This window comes from Emys orbicularis, chromosome 3 (assembly GCF_028017835.1).
Source record: "Emys orbicularis isolate rEmyOrb1 chromosome 3, rEmyOrb1.hap1, whole genome shotgun sequence".
NCBI lineage: Eukaryota > Metazoa > Chordata > Testudines > Emydidae > Emys > Emys orbicularis.
In genome coordinates this window covers 8,565,871-8,581,908 of record NC_088685.1, presented here as the reverse complement: position 1 = coordinate 8,581,908, position 16,038 = coordinate 8,565,871, and the positions used below count along the sequence as shown (strand labels likewise).

General features: G+C 44.5%; 1 protein-coding gene across 1 annotated transcript in view; it reads left to right on the top strand.

Moving 5' to 3' along the window:
* Nucleotides 1–16,038, top strand: part of KIF13B (kinesin family member 13B) — a 199,254-nt gene that overhangs the window by 150,875 nt on the left and 32,341 nt on the right. The window contains exons 30-35 of the mRNA XM_065400572.1: nt 535–659; nt 8,019–8,195; nt 10,891–10,983; nt 13,010–13,162; nt 14,462–14,539; nt 15,249–15,302. Coding sequence (XP_065256644.1) covers nt 535–659; nt 8,019–8,195; nt 10,891–10,983; nt 13,010–13,162; nt 14,462–14,539; nt 15,249–15,302 — 680 coding nt within the window. The remainder of the gene's footprint in view (nt 1–534; nt 660–8,018; nt 8,196–10,890; nt 10,984–13,009; nt 13,163–14,461; nt 14,540–15,248; nt 15,303–16,038) is intronic.

Sequence of the window (16,038 nt, the reverse complement as noted above, 5' to 3'; positions counted from 1 at the left end):
ACTGACCACATGTAGCTCAACCAGAATTGTGTTTGAGAACAGTTTTCCAACATATGTTGGCTGTTAGCACAAGCAACACAGGAACACATTGTTTTTTAAATTGTTCCAGCTGAAACTGCTATAGGTTCCTTGCCCTAGATAGCCCATACTGAAGTTCTAAACAAGGGTGTGACACAATTTGTAACCACATTAGCTGTGGATGCAAGTAATGTAACTGCTTTTCTGTAACCACGTCTATAACGATTTCAAACACTGCTACAAGTCCCAGGGTAGGAAGGACTTCAGCACACTTCATACCAAAGGCTCCCAAACCACAAACACACTCCCTGTACAATGCAACACAACAGTTTCAGGCAAGGTGTAAAGGATACCCTATTGAAATGAAACTAAGGTGGAATTTTACTTAGGCAGAAAATAATTGTCCAAACTGGCATTTGGCCAGTACACAAAAATTAATGCCATTACTCTTGTGCGGTTTTGAATGGAGTACAGTTCTTGTTTCTTTTAACATTTTTGAGTCTTCTGTGCTCCTAGCGGATGACTTTAGCTCTCAAGATAACCTTGATGACCCAGAACCTGGTGGATGGGATGCTACTCTCACTGGGGAAGAGGAAGAGGAATTCTTTGAATTGCAGATTGTGAAACACCATGAGAGTGAGGTAAGCAAAAGCACAGCCCAGAATGCTTAAGATCAGGAGTCTTTTCATCTCTTTAACCTCTTCTTAACCGGTCTTGTTTACAGAGCGAGTTATTCCAGAATAACTATTCCTCTTCCAAAGTGGATTAAGATAATTCACAATAAGGCACTCTTTTATTCTAAAATAAAAGCGTTCACACATGGAGTTAATCTGTTTTTAATTCATACCGTATCTAAATCTGGATTAGTTTTCATGTGTAGGCAAACTCTTACCTAGACATCACAGGAGTGCATCTAGACTGACATAGCAAGTATACAGCTCTTGTACTTTCTAAGGCTGATTGTTTTTAAATTGTTCCCTAGGAATGGAACTTTATTATATTCCCCCCAAAAAAACTACATTAAAGTGGAGTTGCAGTTGTTTGGGTGCCTTAACTGTGCATTTCCATATCTTAACATGTTTTGATTTCTTTTCAGTGTAACCTTAACTCTGAATTTCCTGGTTTTGGGATAACTGCAACATTCCTGTAACTACCTTTTTTTTTTTTTTTTTTAACTTTTAAATTACTGGTACTTAGGGTACGTCTTCACTTACATCCGGGTCCGGATGTAAGCAATCGGTTTTCTGAGTTCGATTTATCGCGTCTGGTATAAGACGCGATAAATCGATCCCGGATCGATCCCGGAAGTGCCCCGGATCGATCCCGGAAGTGCTCGCCTTCGACGCTGGTACTCCAGCTCAGCGAGCGGAGTACGCAGCATCGACGGGGGAGCCTTCCTGCCGCGTCTGGACCGCGGTAACTTCGGACTAAGGTACTTCGAATTCAGCTACGTTATTAACGTAGCTGAATTTGCGTACCTTAGTCCGAAGTGGGGGGGTTAGTGTAGACCAGGCCTTACTCTAAACTTTAACTCCAACTTAACACAGTTGTTTTTGTCTGGGAATTTCCTCAGACTTCTAAAATTATTAAAAATTTTCTGCATGCACTTTAAACAAGAAACCCAAAGAGAGTGCTGCCATGTGATATTTCTAATTATTTGAAGATACGTAGTATCAACTTTCAATAATTTTATTTTTATTTTATGAGCAGGGAAAGTCCTTTTTTTCCCTCAATCCTAATAGGGTTTCTGTATTTTACGAATATTTTTAACACTGTTCAGGCAAAATATTTCTCAGCTATCAAGCAAAAAATGGGTGTTTTTAAGTGAAATATACTGAAATTTGTCTCCCAAAGACTCGCGTTGTAATCAGTTCAGTGTTTTCATAATTAGCAAGATTGAATGGTCCTGTCCTCTTAAAATGTATAGTCAGAAATCTAGGAGGTTTGTAGCTCTTTTTCAAAGAGAAATGGCCTTGAGTTTTAAAGAAGTCTCAATTCTTCTTTGGGTGCTGGTCCCTATGTGTGTTCGACACTTGGGTACGCATGTGCCCGAATCCATACATTCTAACAAGCAATGTCGGTTGGCCTGCACATGCTCATTAATTCTCCTCGTGCTCCAGACCAAGGGCATAAGTGGCAGTATTGACCGACACCTCTCCAGTTCCTTCTTACCCATCGCATGCCCTGACTCAGAATCCCTGTGTCCACAGATTTCTCCAGCTTTTCTTTGGTAGCCTGTAAATAGATATTGTAAATAGTTTTATAGTAGTTTAGTTAGTTAGTATAGCTTGTTCTTTCCCCATACCAGAGACACTCTCCCTGAGATCTGGGGCTATGCCCAGAGCCTCAGGGTTCAAGAACGGTCTCTTGCCCTCACTCCTTCTCCATGAGCACTGATCACCAACACTGTCTCTACTACTTGGGTAAGATGCACATTCCGGCAAAGTGCAGCATCTGTTGCTCGTTTCCATCACAACCATGTGAAGCTTATGACCTTCACTTAAGGAAACACCTTATGAAGAAGGCAATGAGACCTCACTCTGATCCAGGCCACGGAGACACCCACGCATGCTGTACATTGGCTCCATCAGATGAGCAGTGCCCCCGACATAAGCTTAGAAGCGGAGTCTACAGATTCTAAGCCCAAGGACTCTTCCACGGCTTCCCATAAGAGTAGGGGGCACTTTCATAGTTGCAAGGACAGGCCCCTGTCCAGGGGTGTCCATAAGATATCCCTCCCAAAGCTCGTCCAGGCTGGGTGAGCCTTCGTTCGTGGAGCCTATAGGTCCAGGATTTTGGAAGTCAAAATGTGCAAGAAAAAGGATCTGTCACTGGCTCTGGCTTTGAAACACAAGGACTGACATCGGTTGGTTCCGTCCAGAAGTGCTGGAACTAACTCTTCATTGATACCAGCCCTCCCTTCAGAGGACAACCCAACTACAATTTCCTGGTTCTGACCATTGGAATACCCAAAATGCCAGGATGTACAGACACCTACACGATACCAGAGGATATATTCCTCCCTTACCCTCAGCCTCCTCTCCAGCCCAGTCCTCCAGAGGAAAATTGCCTTACAGGAGGACAAAACTGTTTTGGTGACACAAAAACCATCCCTTCTCTACCCCATGGGCAGGAGCATCCACCCTCATATACTGTCCACCTCACCAATGAGGAGAGAGCAGTTCTCAGACTCAGATGAGTCAGGCACCCCAGCCAGTCCATCTCCTAGAGCCCTGAGCCCTGATAGAGAGTCGAGGAGACCTGGATGTCATCCTCCCAGATATTACTTCCCCAGGGACCGCTGGTACCCAGTGCTGTGAGGTCTCCCCCATCTGATTGATCCCTACTTTTGGCTTTATTGGAGCCCGTGGAAACTCTGTGGCAGACACCCCAGATCTGTCCAAGAGTCATACAACACCTCTCCTCGGCACCCACCAGATCTGTCACAGTATGAGGAGGAGGTGGACACTGATTCGGATCCACAGGCATCAATGGGAATCTCATCCTAGCTCCAAATGAAGCTGTCACTCCATCCTCACCATCTCTGCTGGATGACCATAGGCATACCAGGAGCTACTGCAGAGGATAGCCAATGGCCTCCATATAACACTGGAGAAGATCCATGATTTCCAATACCATCTTCTGGATATTTTGTAGGCTGCAGGTCCTAGCAAGATGGCGCTATCATGGAGCCAGCGATAGTGGTCTGGCATACCTCCACCTCATGAGCCCCCATGCCCAAGAGGGGGGCTGAGAGATACTATTTTGTCCCTGCCAAAGAAGCTGTATGTCTTTTCTCCCACCCAGCACCCAAATCCCTGGTGGTACAGGCAGCCACAAAGAGAGCAAGGTTACAACATCCCAAGACCACTCCGGCTCACAAGGGCTCAAAGAGGTTGGACGTTTTGCAGGAAAAAAGATCTTTTCCCCTACAAGCCTACAACTCATACCGCGAACTGTCAGGCCTTGTTAGCAAAATATGATTATAACAATTACTCCAGGCTGGCTGACTTTAAGGACAAGCTTCCCCCTGAGGACAGAGCCCAATTTCAGTCTTTGATAGAGGAAGGCAAGTTGTTGGCAAAGGCATTTCTTCTAGATGCAGTGGATACTGCATTCAGAGGCTTGGCCTCTGGTATAGTTGTGAAGCATGAGTCTTGGCTTCACTCTTCAGGGCTCCCCAAGGAGGTCCAGAACGCCATACAGGTCCCGCCTTTTGACAGGCTAAATTTGTTTAATGGAGATCGGATGAGTCCCTACACTTGCTGAAAGACTTTTGGTCAACTCTACACTCCGTAGGAATTTACACCCCAGCCCTGAGGAGACAACACCAGAAGCAAATGTATAGACCAAGACCAACCTCTCCACAGACATTATACAACCCACATACAGCCACATCCCCCGTAAACATCAGGCTTCAGAGACATCAATTTTCAGCTACCATAAACTCTGCCTATTCTCAGCCACCAATTAAGGGCTACTTTTGACACCTCAGTTGATATCCTTCACTGCTATTGATGCCACCTACCTTTACCCACTTTATCTTTGGGGGCCATCTCTCACTTTTCACCCACAATTGGGACTCTATCACGACTGAGAATTGGGTCCTAGAATTTGTCCATTAAGGATATTCCATAGAGTTTCTTTCTCTCCCTCCCAACAAATCCCCTTCCTGATCCCCTTCAGGGACCACTCTCATGAAGTGATTCTTAAACAGGAGGCAGACTCCCCCCTCCAACAAGGGGCAATAGAATGAGTGCCATCTTATATCAAGAAAGTTCCTTTGGTTTCTAGTGGATCGGGAACGTTTCCAGTTCATAGTCCTTCCCTTAAGACTAGCAACAGCACCCAGAGTATTCATGAAGGTCTTCTCTGTGGTTGCATCCCAAATGAGATGTCAGAGTACACAGTTTTCCCGTATCTTAACAACTGGCTCTTAGCAGGCGGCCCCAGCCAAGATGTCAGATCGGCGACTTTGTTCCTGCTCCATCTTCTAGCAGTGCTGGATGTCTGTGCAAAGAAAGAAAAGTCTGTTTTATCACACACGGACAACAAAGTTTGTCAGAGCAGTCTCTATTTCAGCAAGAGCTTTCCTCCCCAGAGCAAGATTTCAGTTAATGAGCAATCTGATAGCACAGATTACCAAGGCCTATGGTCAAAGTATGCCTTTCTCTTCTAGACACATGGTCTTGTGCACTTATGTGACACCATTCACCAGACTTCATCTACAATGCCTACAGGTCTGGCTTTGGTTGGTCTACTCACCAGATGAGGATCACACCAACACCAGAGTGACCATTCCCATCAGGATCATGGCCTGTCTTACCTGGTGGTTAAATCCAGAACAAATGATAGTAGAAATCCCCTTCAGCGCTCCTGCCCCCAATCCACTTTCCAACAGATTCATCCCTTATGGGTTAGAGTGCTCACATGAACAACCACACCGTAAAAGGTACCTGGACCCCACAAGAGGCCAGACTGCACATCAATCTACTGGAACTGAGGGCAGTCTGCTAAATCTGCTTATACATTTACTTCTATATCCAAGTAACATCAGACAACAGCAACATGGTCTTTTACATAAACCAACAGGGCAAAGCAAGATCTCTTCCTAGAAGCAGTCAGGCTTTGGACTGGTACATCAGAAACCACATCACCATCCAAGCCACATACCTTCCAAGTGCTCAAAACTCTTTAGCAGACAGACTGAGCAAACATTTCTCTGCAGACCCTGTGTGGGGAACACCTCAATTGGGATGCGAAGGGATCCCAATGAACAGGAAATTTCCCCTGTACTGCTCCAGAGGAGCTATGTGTCACTCCCAGGGCAATGATCTCCTGTTGTCATGGCCAGAAGAACTTACATATGCCTTTCCTCCTATTCCCCTGCTACCACAGGTCTTGAGAAAGATCCATCACAACAGTGCCAGAGTTGTTCTTTTAGCACCTAATTGGCCCAGACAGTTTTGGTTCCCAGAACTCCTGAGAATGTCAGTCCCTCCTCCTATCAGGATCCACCCCTTTTCAGATCTCCTGACTCAGGAAGAAGGTAGAATCAGACCCTGCAATCCAGAACCACTCCACCTCATGGCCTGGTGTTTGTATGGGGATCAAAACTAGAACGTTTTTGCTCAGCACCCCTCAAAGTAGGAATGCTACCTAACTAAATGGAGATGCTTCTCTACCTTGGCTCAGCATAATCAGCCTTCTCCCAGCTTCATAGATGTCCCAGTTGTTTTAGATTCTCCTGTGGTTTTTTTTTAAAAACCCTCAGGTCTTTCCATTAGCTCACTGCAGGTTCATCTTGCAGAGATCAGTGTCTTCCTTCCTCCAGTAGATGGACATTCCATTTTCACTCACCCAATGACAGTGAGATTCATGAAAGGGCTAGTCAGGATTTTTCCGCTAGTGGTCAAACTTACACCTCAGTGGGGCCACAATCTTGTCCTGTCTATGCTCACCAGACCTCCATTAGAACCCTTGGCAACATGCCCTATGTTAGGGGTCGGCAACCTTTGGCACGCGGCTCGCCAGGGTAAGCACCCTGGCGGGCCGGGCCAGTTTATTTACCTGCTGACGCGGCAGGTTCGGCCGATCGCGGCCCCCACTGGCCGCAGTTCGCTGTCCCGGGCCAATGGGGGCGGCAGGAAGCGGCGCGGGCGAGGGATGTGCTGGCCGCGGCTTCCCGCCGCCCCCATTGGCCCGGGACGGCGAACCGCGGCCAGTGGGAGCCGCGATCGGCCGAACCTGCCGCGTCAGCAGGTAAATAAACTGGCCCGGCCCGCTAGGCTGCTTACCCTGGCGAGCCGCGTGCCAAACGTTGCCGACCCCTGCCCTATGTCCTACTTGTCCATGAAAGTGGGATTTTTAGTTGCTGTTTCCTCAGCCAAAAGGTCACGGAAGATGGGAATCCTCATGGCAGACGCACCCTATACTGTTTCTCACAAGGAAAAAGGTCTCTTTTCACCACCACCCTAAATTCCTGCCCAGTTATTTCTGAATTCCATGTCAACCAGGCCATCCACTTACCTGTTTTCTTCCTGAAACTCCATGCCGCTGCTGAAGAGAGCAGCCTTCATTCCCTTGATGTTGGACATGCCTTGGCATTCTACCTGAAAAGGACCAAACCTATCAGAAAATCACGAAGGCTATTTCTTGTCATAGCAGAAAAGTTGCAAGGACAAGCTCTATCCTCTCAGAGAATGTAAGTGGATTTCTGGGGGAATCATTGAGTTCTACCAATTCACTCATATTCTTCCAACTGATGGGGTAAGGGCACAATCCATGAGAGCACAGGATGCCGTTACAGCATCCCTGCAAGAAGTACCAGTACTGGACATACGTAGAATGGCTACCTGGAGTTCCAGTCACACATATACAAAACATTTTGTACACTAGTTCAAGCGGATACAACAGTGGGAACTACAGTAATTCAAGCATCTTTGCTGCCAGGATCCTCGCACCCTCCTCAGTCTGAATACTGCTAGTCAGTCACCCATGTGTGGAACAAGCATAGGGACCAGCACTCGAAGAATTGGAGGTCACTTCCCTGTAACTGGATGTTCTTTCAGATGTGTGGTCCATGTCTATATTCCCCTCCATCCCCTTTGCTTCGGATCCTACTGGATTCACAGTAAGAAGAACTGGACAGGCGTCAGCCCACGCTGCCTCTTATGCCCTGCGTCTGGAGCATAAGGAGAGCTGCTGCACACGTGTGAGCCAATGGACACTGCTTGTTAGAATTTATGGACTCAAGCGCATGATGTGCATGCACACCTACATGTGGAATACAGATAGGGACCACAGATCTGCAAGAACTTGCACTTACAGTTCAGTAACCTCCATTTTTAAACTCAAATATCTTTGTTGGTAGACCAATGTTGATTGTAAAATGACCTCTTATAAAACAGATGTTTGTTTTTTTTACCAGTTCTGTGTGAACTGGAAATTTTTTGAGTTAAAATGTATGTATTCGAGGAGATGCTTCTTTCCCTTTGCAGGTGAAAGTAGAAGCCTCCTGGGATTCCACAGTCCATAATTGCCTTCAGCTCAGTAAAGGAACAGCAACAGATGAAAGAGTTTTCCTGATTGTGAGAGTGACAGTCCAGCTCAGCCATCCTGCAGAAATGCAGCTAGTGCTACGCAAACGTATCTGCGTTAATGTCTACGGGAGACAGGTACATCTTTTAAAACCCTCCAGTGAGTTTTGACTCCCTGTCAAAGTGCTGAGAGTCCTGAGGCAAAGAGCTTTTGACTTGCTTGACACCAGAGTTCAGTAATTCCTGGCCCCCAGTCCTGTGCTCAGACTCTTAGTCCGTGCCTCACTTCACTGCAGCATTTTAACACTGGTGTGCCCCTTGTTTTGGTGGATTTGATAGGTTACCAACATCAGGTTGCAGGGCTGCCCGGGGGGGGGGGGGCAGCAGGAAGTGGGGCAATTTGCCCCGGGCCCCACAGGGGCCCCCATGAGAATATAGTATTCTATGGTATTGCAACTTTTTTTTAATGGAAGGGGCCCCCAAAATTGCTTTGCCCCAGGTCCCCTGAATCCTCTGGGTGGCCCTGTCAGGTTGAGATGGAGGTGCATATTTTTAAATGTTTTATGGGAGCTGTGTGTTTGTAATTCTGAGCCTGACAGGTGTCCCTTGAGGAAAAATGAAATTAACAGTGGCCTTCTAAAAAGAGTCTTTAAACAAACTCTTAGCCAGAAGCATCTGACAAAAAGAAAAGTGTCCAGTTCTACTCTTGATGTAGTTTTTCTTTGGCTAGATACATTTGTTTGACATATTGAAGTGGTCTGGGTCCATTTTGTAGAAGCTTTGAAAATACCAAAATAATTTATACATTAATCTTTAGTTCCTCTTCCTCACAAGTCCTGCTGGGGGCTAGACCTGGAGAATCAAGAAGGTGGGATACTGCCTTTCACCCATCCAAAGCAGCTTCAGCTCTTTTCTTTGGTACACAGTCATAAAGAAGCATTAGAAATAGCAACAACCAGCTGCTGTTTTGATTCCTTGTGTTTACTTGATACTGATTTGCTCTGTCCTGTGTGGCAATAACTAGAGCAGGGGTCGGCAACCTTTCAGAAGTGATGTGCTGAGTTTTCATATATTCACTCTAATTGAAGGTTTCGTGGGCCAGTCATACATGTTAACGTTTTTAGGAGGTCTCTTTTTATAAGTTTATAGTATATAACTAAACTATTGTTGTATGTAAAGTAAATAAGGTTTTTAAAATGTTTAAGAAGCTTCATTTAAAATTAAATTAAAATGCAGAGCCCCCGCCCCAGACCCGGCCAGGACCCAGGCAGTGCGAGTGCCACTGAAAATCAGCTCGCGTGCCACCTTTGGCACGCGAGCCATAGGTTGCCTACCCCTGAACTAGAGGCTTCACGTTGCTAGTAGTCTGTGTGATAACTTCAGTGTCTTGGGAAATTATTTAATATTTTTTCATAGCTTTTGTCTGACGCTGCTAAATACTGGAGAGAATTTTTGTTTCAATATCATTAGTATTAATCTGGTGAATAGTCTCTCTAATCCCAATCATTTTACATTGGCTAGAGTTTAGTAGGTGTTATCCTCATGGCCAGGAGCTCATGTTTTGTAGATTAGTGAAATTTCTCTAATTTGCCGATGTATCCTAAGTGAAACCTGAATTATGTTTTCCCCATCAGTAACGTTCACTACATCTGTTTCTGGATACTGACCTCTCTCCCAGTCTGAGACATTTAGGGGTATGCTAGCAGCAGTTGTGTACACGTTGCCGTCTGTGGCTTCTCAGAACGAGAGTCCCACTTGACCTTTTATTTTCTCCATTTGACCTGTTCTGCCATGATGGAAGGTGCAGGGGGAGGAACAAATGGAAGGCAGGAGCTCGATGAAGTCTCATTCAGGGAATGATCCCTGAAAATCTTCATTCCTTGATGAAGATGGTGGGAGCAGGGAGAATTCTGCTCAACACTGCCCCAAAATTTGGCTTTCCATGCCGGCGACAGTATCAGATAAGGTGGGGGTGCTGAGCTGCTCCTCTGTTGGCACTACAGGAGGCAGAGTCGGAGTGAGGCCAGAAGGGGCATGGCCAAGCTCCAGGCAGAGCCCTGTGGACACAGCTGAGCTGCTGATAGTATTTGGAGGAAGAGAGGCACAGCACTAGATGTCTGACTAGGTGTGAAGTCATTCCCAGAAAGGAAACAGTGAAGCAAATTTTCCATTACCTAGAACTGGGGGAAACCCATTTCACAGAAATCATTTGCAGGCTCCATTTATCATACAGATTGTATTGAGTCTCCAACAATGCCGATTTCAACCGCAAGCTGAGTCTATTTGCCAACACAAAAATTCAGCCTTCTCACAAGGTTTTTTTAATCCCCAGTGATAACCTTTCCAGGCTGTTCAGACTGAGCAGCATCTTTCAATGACTCATCTCTGCATTAATTCAAGAATCCAATTCTTAACCCTGCACGGCGCCAAGTCAGCATAAACAATGACCATGTCCTCTTAAATCATTCTTCATAACGATCTCTCTGGTCAAGAATTTAATGTCTGTACATGTCGATATTCAAGAAAAGTCACCCTGGGCTCTCCAAAAAAAAAAAAAAAAATCTAGAACCAGCCAATCCCTTGTTTTCTAGTTAAGAGGTCACCTTGCTGTGTAGAAAGATAATCCCCTTTTTACATCTGTAATGAAGACAAAAATAACTGATTTCGTCTTTATTTGGACTAAAGTCCTTTGAATGCTGCCTGCATGTTTTGTCTGTTCTGTTATTTGCCATATACAAACATTTGCTTTTGTTGAAAATGTTATTTTAAAAGACAATTTTTTAAAAAAAAACTGAAACAACCATTTTTTCCCCTTTTCCTTCTTCCTCTATAGGGTTTTGCACAGAGCTTCCTGAGAAGAATGTCTCACCGAAGTTCCATTCCTGGCTGTGGAGTCACCTTTGAGATAGTCTCTAATATTCCAGAGGTGAATAACTAGGAATTGAAAATATCTGAAACTGTCAAAGGGTCACCAACTTCTTGAAATCTCACATCTATTTGAATATTCATTGCCTATTGTTGCTACAACTAATAACTAAGATTCCTAGAACAGAAAGAGATTAGACAAACTGGTTTCTTTCCACGTTGCGCATTTGGCAGCAATCTGCATTGTTTACCCTGTTTAGTCAGTTTTCCCTTCTTGTTTGTGTGGGTCTTTCATTCAGCAATGGGGAAGAGAAATATTGTAAGAAACCTTGTCCTGGGATCTGGGAGCAGGTTTAGTACCTGACTACTTTTACATTTTTTTTTTTAAATAGAATCTAAATTTCAAGTTGAGGCTGCCCCTTAATAAATAATGCCTTGCTTTGAGCACTGAGCCTCGTCATACTTTCCTTCATTGCCTCCACTCTTGGCTTCGTTCGGTCAAAACAGATACCCAGTAACAGCCTCCAAGAAAGCACTGTGAGAGACAGACACCCCTCACACCCAAAGTGCGTCTGAAGCTGTAGTCTCTGTTTTGTCAACTTTCTTCGTTTTATTTCCCTTCATATGATAGCCTAGTATGTTGTAGGGAGCAGGCAAAGACCCAAATGTGGCTGACTTTAGTGTTATAAAATATCTGAAGACAGACATTTTACTCCTGGGGGAATTCTGTGCACAATATGTAAAAATTCTGTATATTTTACTTGTCAAAATAACACAATATAATCATGCCAGTTTCAATTATTTTGGTAATTTATTTCAAAATACCTGTCAGCAAGTATGTCTGCAACAATACAGAAAACAAAAAAGATTAAGGAAATGTTTTTGACAAATAGATTCCTTACTAGGCATATTAGTACAGAACTTTGAGTAATAATTCATTTAAACTACAATACAGAACCGTATTTCCCACACCCCTCAGAAGCAGTGTGAAGGCTTGGGAGAGTCGGGGGTAATGGAGGAGCTGAGGGAGAGGGAAGTAATTGCTGGGAAAGAGCCTGGGAGTGAACCTGGAGGGTTGTGAGGTGTGGGTGGGAGAAGTATGGAACAGGTTTTTTGTGGGGGAGGGATTGTTAGGGAGTTGGGGAGCTTTTCCCATGCAGACCTGGGCTGACCTCAACACCTCTCATTTAATCAGGCACATCTGTCCCAGTCCCCGTTTGGCCTGCACCCCAACTTCCTCCTATACCCATGTGGCCCTGCACCCCCACTCCCACTCACTGTTGTCACGCCACTAGCTCCTGTGTCCCTGCCCCAGTTTGTCATCCCCCCCCAACTAGCCCTTCTGAACTCCAGTCTGTGTGATCACCACCACCCCACCCCCAGCAGCTCTGGGTGCCCTGCTCTGTTCTTCCCCCCAATCCCATGCCTCCTCACCTGGTCCTGCAGGCAGGGCATTGTGAGGAAGGCAGCCTCTGCCCCCTCCCTCTCCATGGCTGGCTGCTCCAGCATGTGAGCCAGCTGCCCTCTCTTCTGGCACCACATTAGCCCCTGGCGAGCAAAAGGTATAATTGAAGCATGACCCCTCTTGTGGCTTCCCTTCACCTCCTCGAGTCCCCGTCAGAGTCAATTATTCTGCAGGGGGAAAAATATCTATGAGAGATGTTAATGCTGCGCTTACGCAGTGGCGCAGAATTCCCCCATGAATAGCATTTACATTGCTTGATGGTGATATCTCCCCATTAAACTCTGCTGACAAGAAAAGAGAACCATCACCAGCATTTACAGCTGAAGGGTTCGACTCATCAAAAACAACAGAAGCACTCCTCTAGCTTCTATGCTGCAGGAGCTCCTAAAAAGTTTTTGTTGGGGATTCCTGCATGTGCTGCAGAAGTAGATTAATTTCTTATCTAATTTAGGGGAAGATTCAATGTTGAATCAACATCATCCATTTTTTCAAAGCCTTCCTGTGGTCTGTACAGGAAAGAGATGTATTGTTTTTTGGTTGGTTGGCTGTATTTTGGGTGGTTGTTTTTTTTAATTGGAAATATTTCCTTTAAACTAGGCAGCCTTTCTTTCCTTCTTCCCAGGATGCTCAGGGAGCTGAGGAGCGGGAAGCGCTAGCAAGGATGGCAGCTAATGTTGAAAACGCAGCTTCGGCTGACTCAGAAGCCTATATTGAAAAGTACCTGCGGAGTGTGCTGGCAGTGGAGAACATTCTCACCCTGGATCGTCTTCGCCAGGTGTCTTTTTTTTTTTCTTTTCTCCAGTGCCAGAGTTGACATCAATAAATATACTGACTGAGAACACTGTTGTGATAGAAATCTTTTTATAAGTGCATGCAATGGCTTAATAAACAAGAGGGTCACGTCAGTATATGGCTCAGCTCTTCAGAGTGTTCTGTGACAGACATCCAAGGAAGCAAGTGCAGGAAGCTCTTTAGTTACTCCTTCTAAATTGTATGCAATACAGATGGGATTGAAGGCTTGATATCAGTTTCACTGTCCATTCTGGGTTTCAAAACACACTGCACTGCCAGAATTGTATTTCAAAAAAGATAGTTTTGTGTGGAGTTGGCTTTAAAATTAAACCCAGAGTTTCAGAAAGCAAGTTTTCTGAAGTGATTAGCAAACCTTGTGTCATCTTGTACATGCTATGTGTTGGAGTAACCAAGCCTGTTCTCTCAATAAGTGAGACATTGATTAGGTTAATCGTAAGTATTGTAACTTGATCTGTTTACCAGGAAAAACGCAGGAGAGGGACACATTTATGGAAAATTGTATTTCTGGGTATAAGTTATGCAAGGAAGAGATAAAGTCATCCAAAACAAATCTGAGCATGTGCTTGCCCCCTATAAATTAACAATAAAGTGCGCTGCACTCTTAAGTATTGAAAGCAAGTTCTCTGTCAAATATAATTACTGTAAAGGATTAAAATAAGAGCTCAGCTAGGAAAAGGAGTCTAAGGGCTGGTCCACACTGGGGCGGGGGATCGATATAGGAAACGCAACTTCAGCTACGAGAATAGCGTAGCTGAAGTCGACGTTTCCTATATCGAACTAAAAGTACTTACTTCGGGTCCACGCGGCGCAGGCAGGCTCCCCCGTCGACAGCGCTTCCTCCTCTCGGCGAGCAGGAGTTCCGCAGTCGACGGGGGAGCGCTTCTGGGATCGATCTATCGCGTCCAGATGAGACGCGATAAATCGATCCCAGAAGATCGATCTCTACCCGCCGAATCACATCTGTTAGAGATATAGCCCTCTCATAGATACAGGGCTATAGATGCTCAGTGACCTTCTAAAGATTATATAAAATTCTAGCCTACCACTGAGCAAATAGTTACTAGTGGACCAAACTTGCCCACTCCCTGTATCGGCATACTATATGAGACATTAAAAATTAAGTTATGAAGTCTCCTTTCATCTATGGTGCATTAGGGCTATATAGAAATATTTTCATGTACTGTATATGCAAAACTACACTTGGATCACGGTTTAGATGCTTGTAAAGTGTTTCTGTCCTGATGTCTTGACTGGTCTGCAGGAGGTTGCGGTGAAAGAGCAGTTAACGGGGAAAGGAAAACTTAACAGGAGGAGTCTGAGCTCTCCCAATGTCAATCGGGTAAGTATGCCACAGTTGCATCAATAGATCCATGAGGAGGGCAGACCATACAACTGACAGGGCCCTAAGCTGTCCAGATGGGAGAATAAGATGACGAGTTGCCTCTGGTCTGATCCCCCAATTGCACCATTGGTGGTGGGGGAGATAAGCCAGCACGTGAATTCCTGAGCAGAGAGAAAACCCAGAAATTTCCATATCCTGATCACATAGGCTACTGTTCTAAACACCCAGACCTATCCAGACTTTATAAAAATAGCTATGTGACATGTACTTCTGTACACACTACTCTTTTTTGAAACACGGAAGGTTTTTCATCCAATTATCAAGTTAATACTTTGTGCTTACAACTCTTTTTGTCTGAAGATATCAAGGCATGTTATAAATACTAATACTAATGAATTAAGCCTCATACATGCCTGAGTTGTAGAGATTACATTTTCTGTTTAACACATGAAGGAGATTTTGAGATTGACCAAGATCACACAGGAAATCTGCGGCAGAGCTAGGGATAGAACCTAAGGGTCCAATCAGTGGAAGTTCTGCCACAGACTTGAGTGGGGACAGCATTTCACTCTAAACCGCTTGACTCCCAGTTTTGTGCTATAACTGCAAGGCCATCTCTCCTGCTCTTATGTATTTTCAAGGCACATTTATTAGAGGTACTTAACATTTTGCAGAAACTACTGTGTTTTTACTTTAACCATTTCAGATATCTGGAAGCCGTCAAGATTTAGGTCCCCCGTACAACCTTGGCAGTCAAAAGGTAAATATTTAAAGCAATTTGTGGCCTTTGAAGAGACGATTAGGGAGAATCTCCTCTTCCTTTTTGTGGTGTGTGGCCCCAGAATCAACCCCATCACTGACTATAAAAATATATCATTGGGACATGGTTCAAAAGTAATCTTGTTTAAAGATCAAAGAATTACTTTTGAGAGACGTCGCAAGGCCTAAATAGACGACGGGGCCTTCCCATGACCTGCACAGTTCGTGTGTGTGTGCATAAATATATATGTATATGCATATGGAGAATAGAGGGTGAGAAAGGAATTTTAATGCATAATGCAATGGTATGAAGAAATCGAGTTTTCATATACAGTCTAGTGTCGATAGTTAAATATCTGTTCCATGTAGGAAATGCTAAAACATCTGCAAGTAATGAATTGCTTATAGCCGCATCCATAGAAATGTCCCGCAGTTTCTCATTAAAATACTGTACTTCATTTAAGCATTGAGAGAAAAATTCATTATCTGAATTTTCACTGTTTTTGTTTCCTCCTCCCTCCCCACCTTCCTCTCATGATATACCACATTGCATGCTTCAGAGTTCAAAGGTCCCAGCAGAGGTAACTAATGCATTAGGTCCACCTAATGAGTGAGATAAAATTATTATCCCACTATAGTTACTATATTGTTCTTACTTTAAATTCCTTTGCTTTAAAATATTTCTGCGTTGAAAATACAGCCATTATGCCTCATTTTCATAAGAACGGCCATACTCG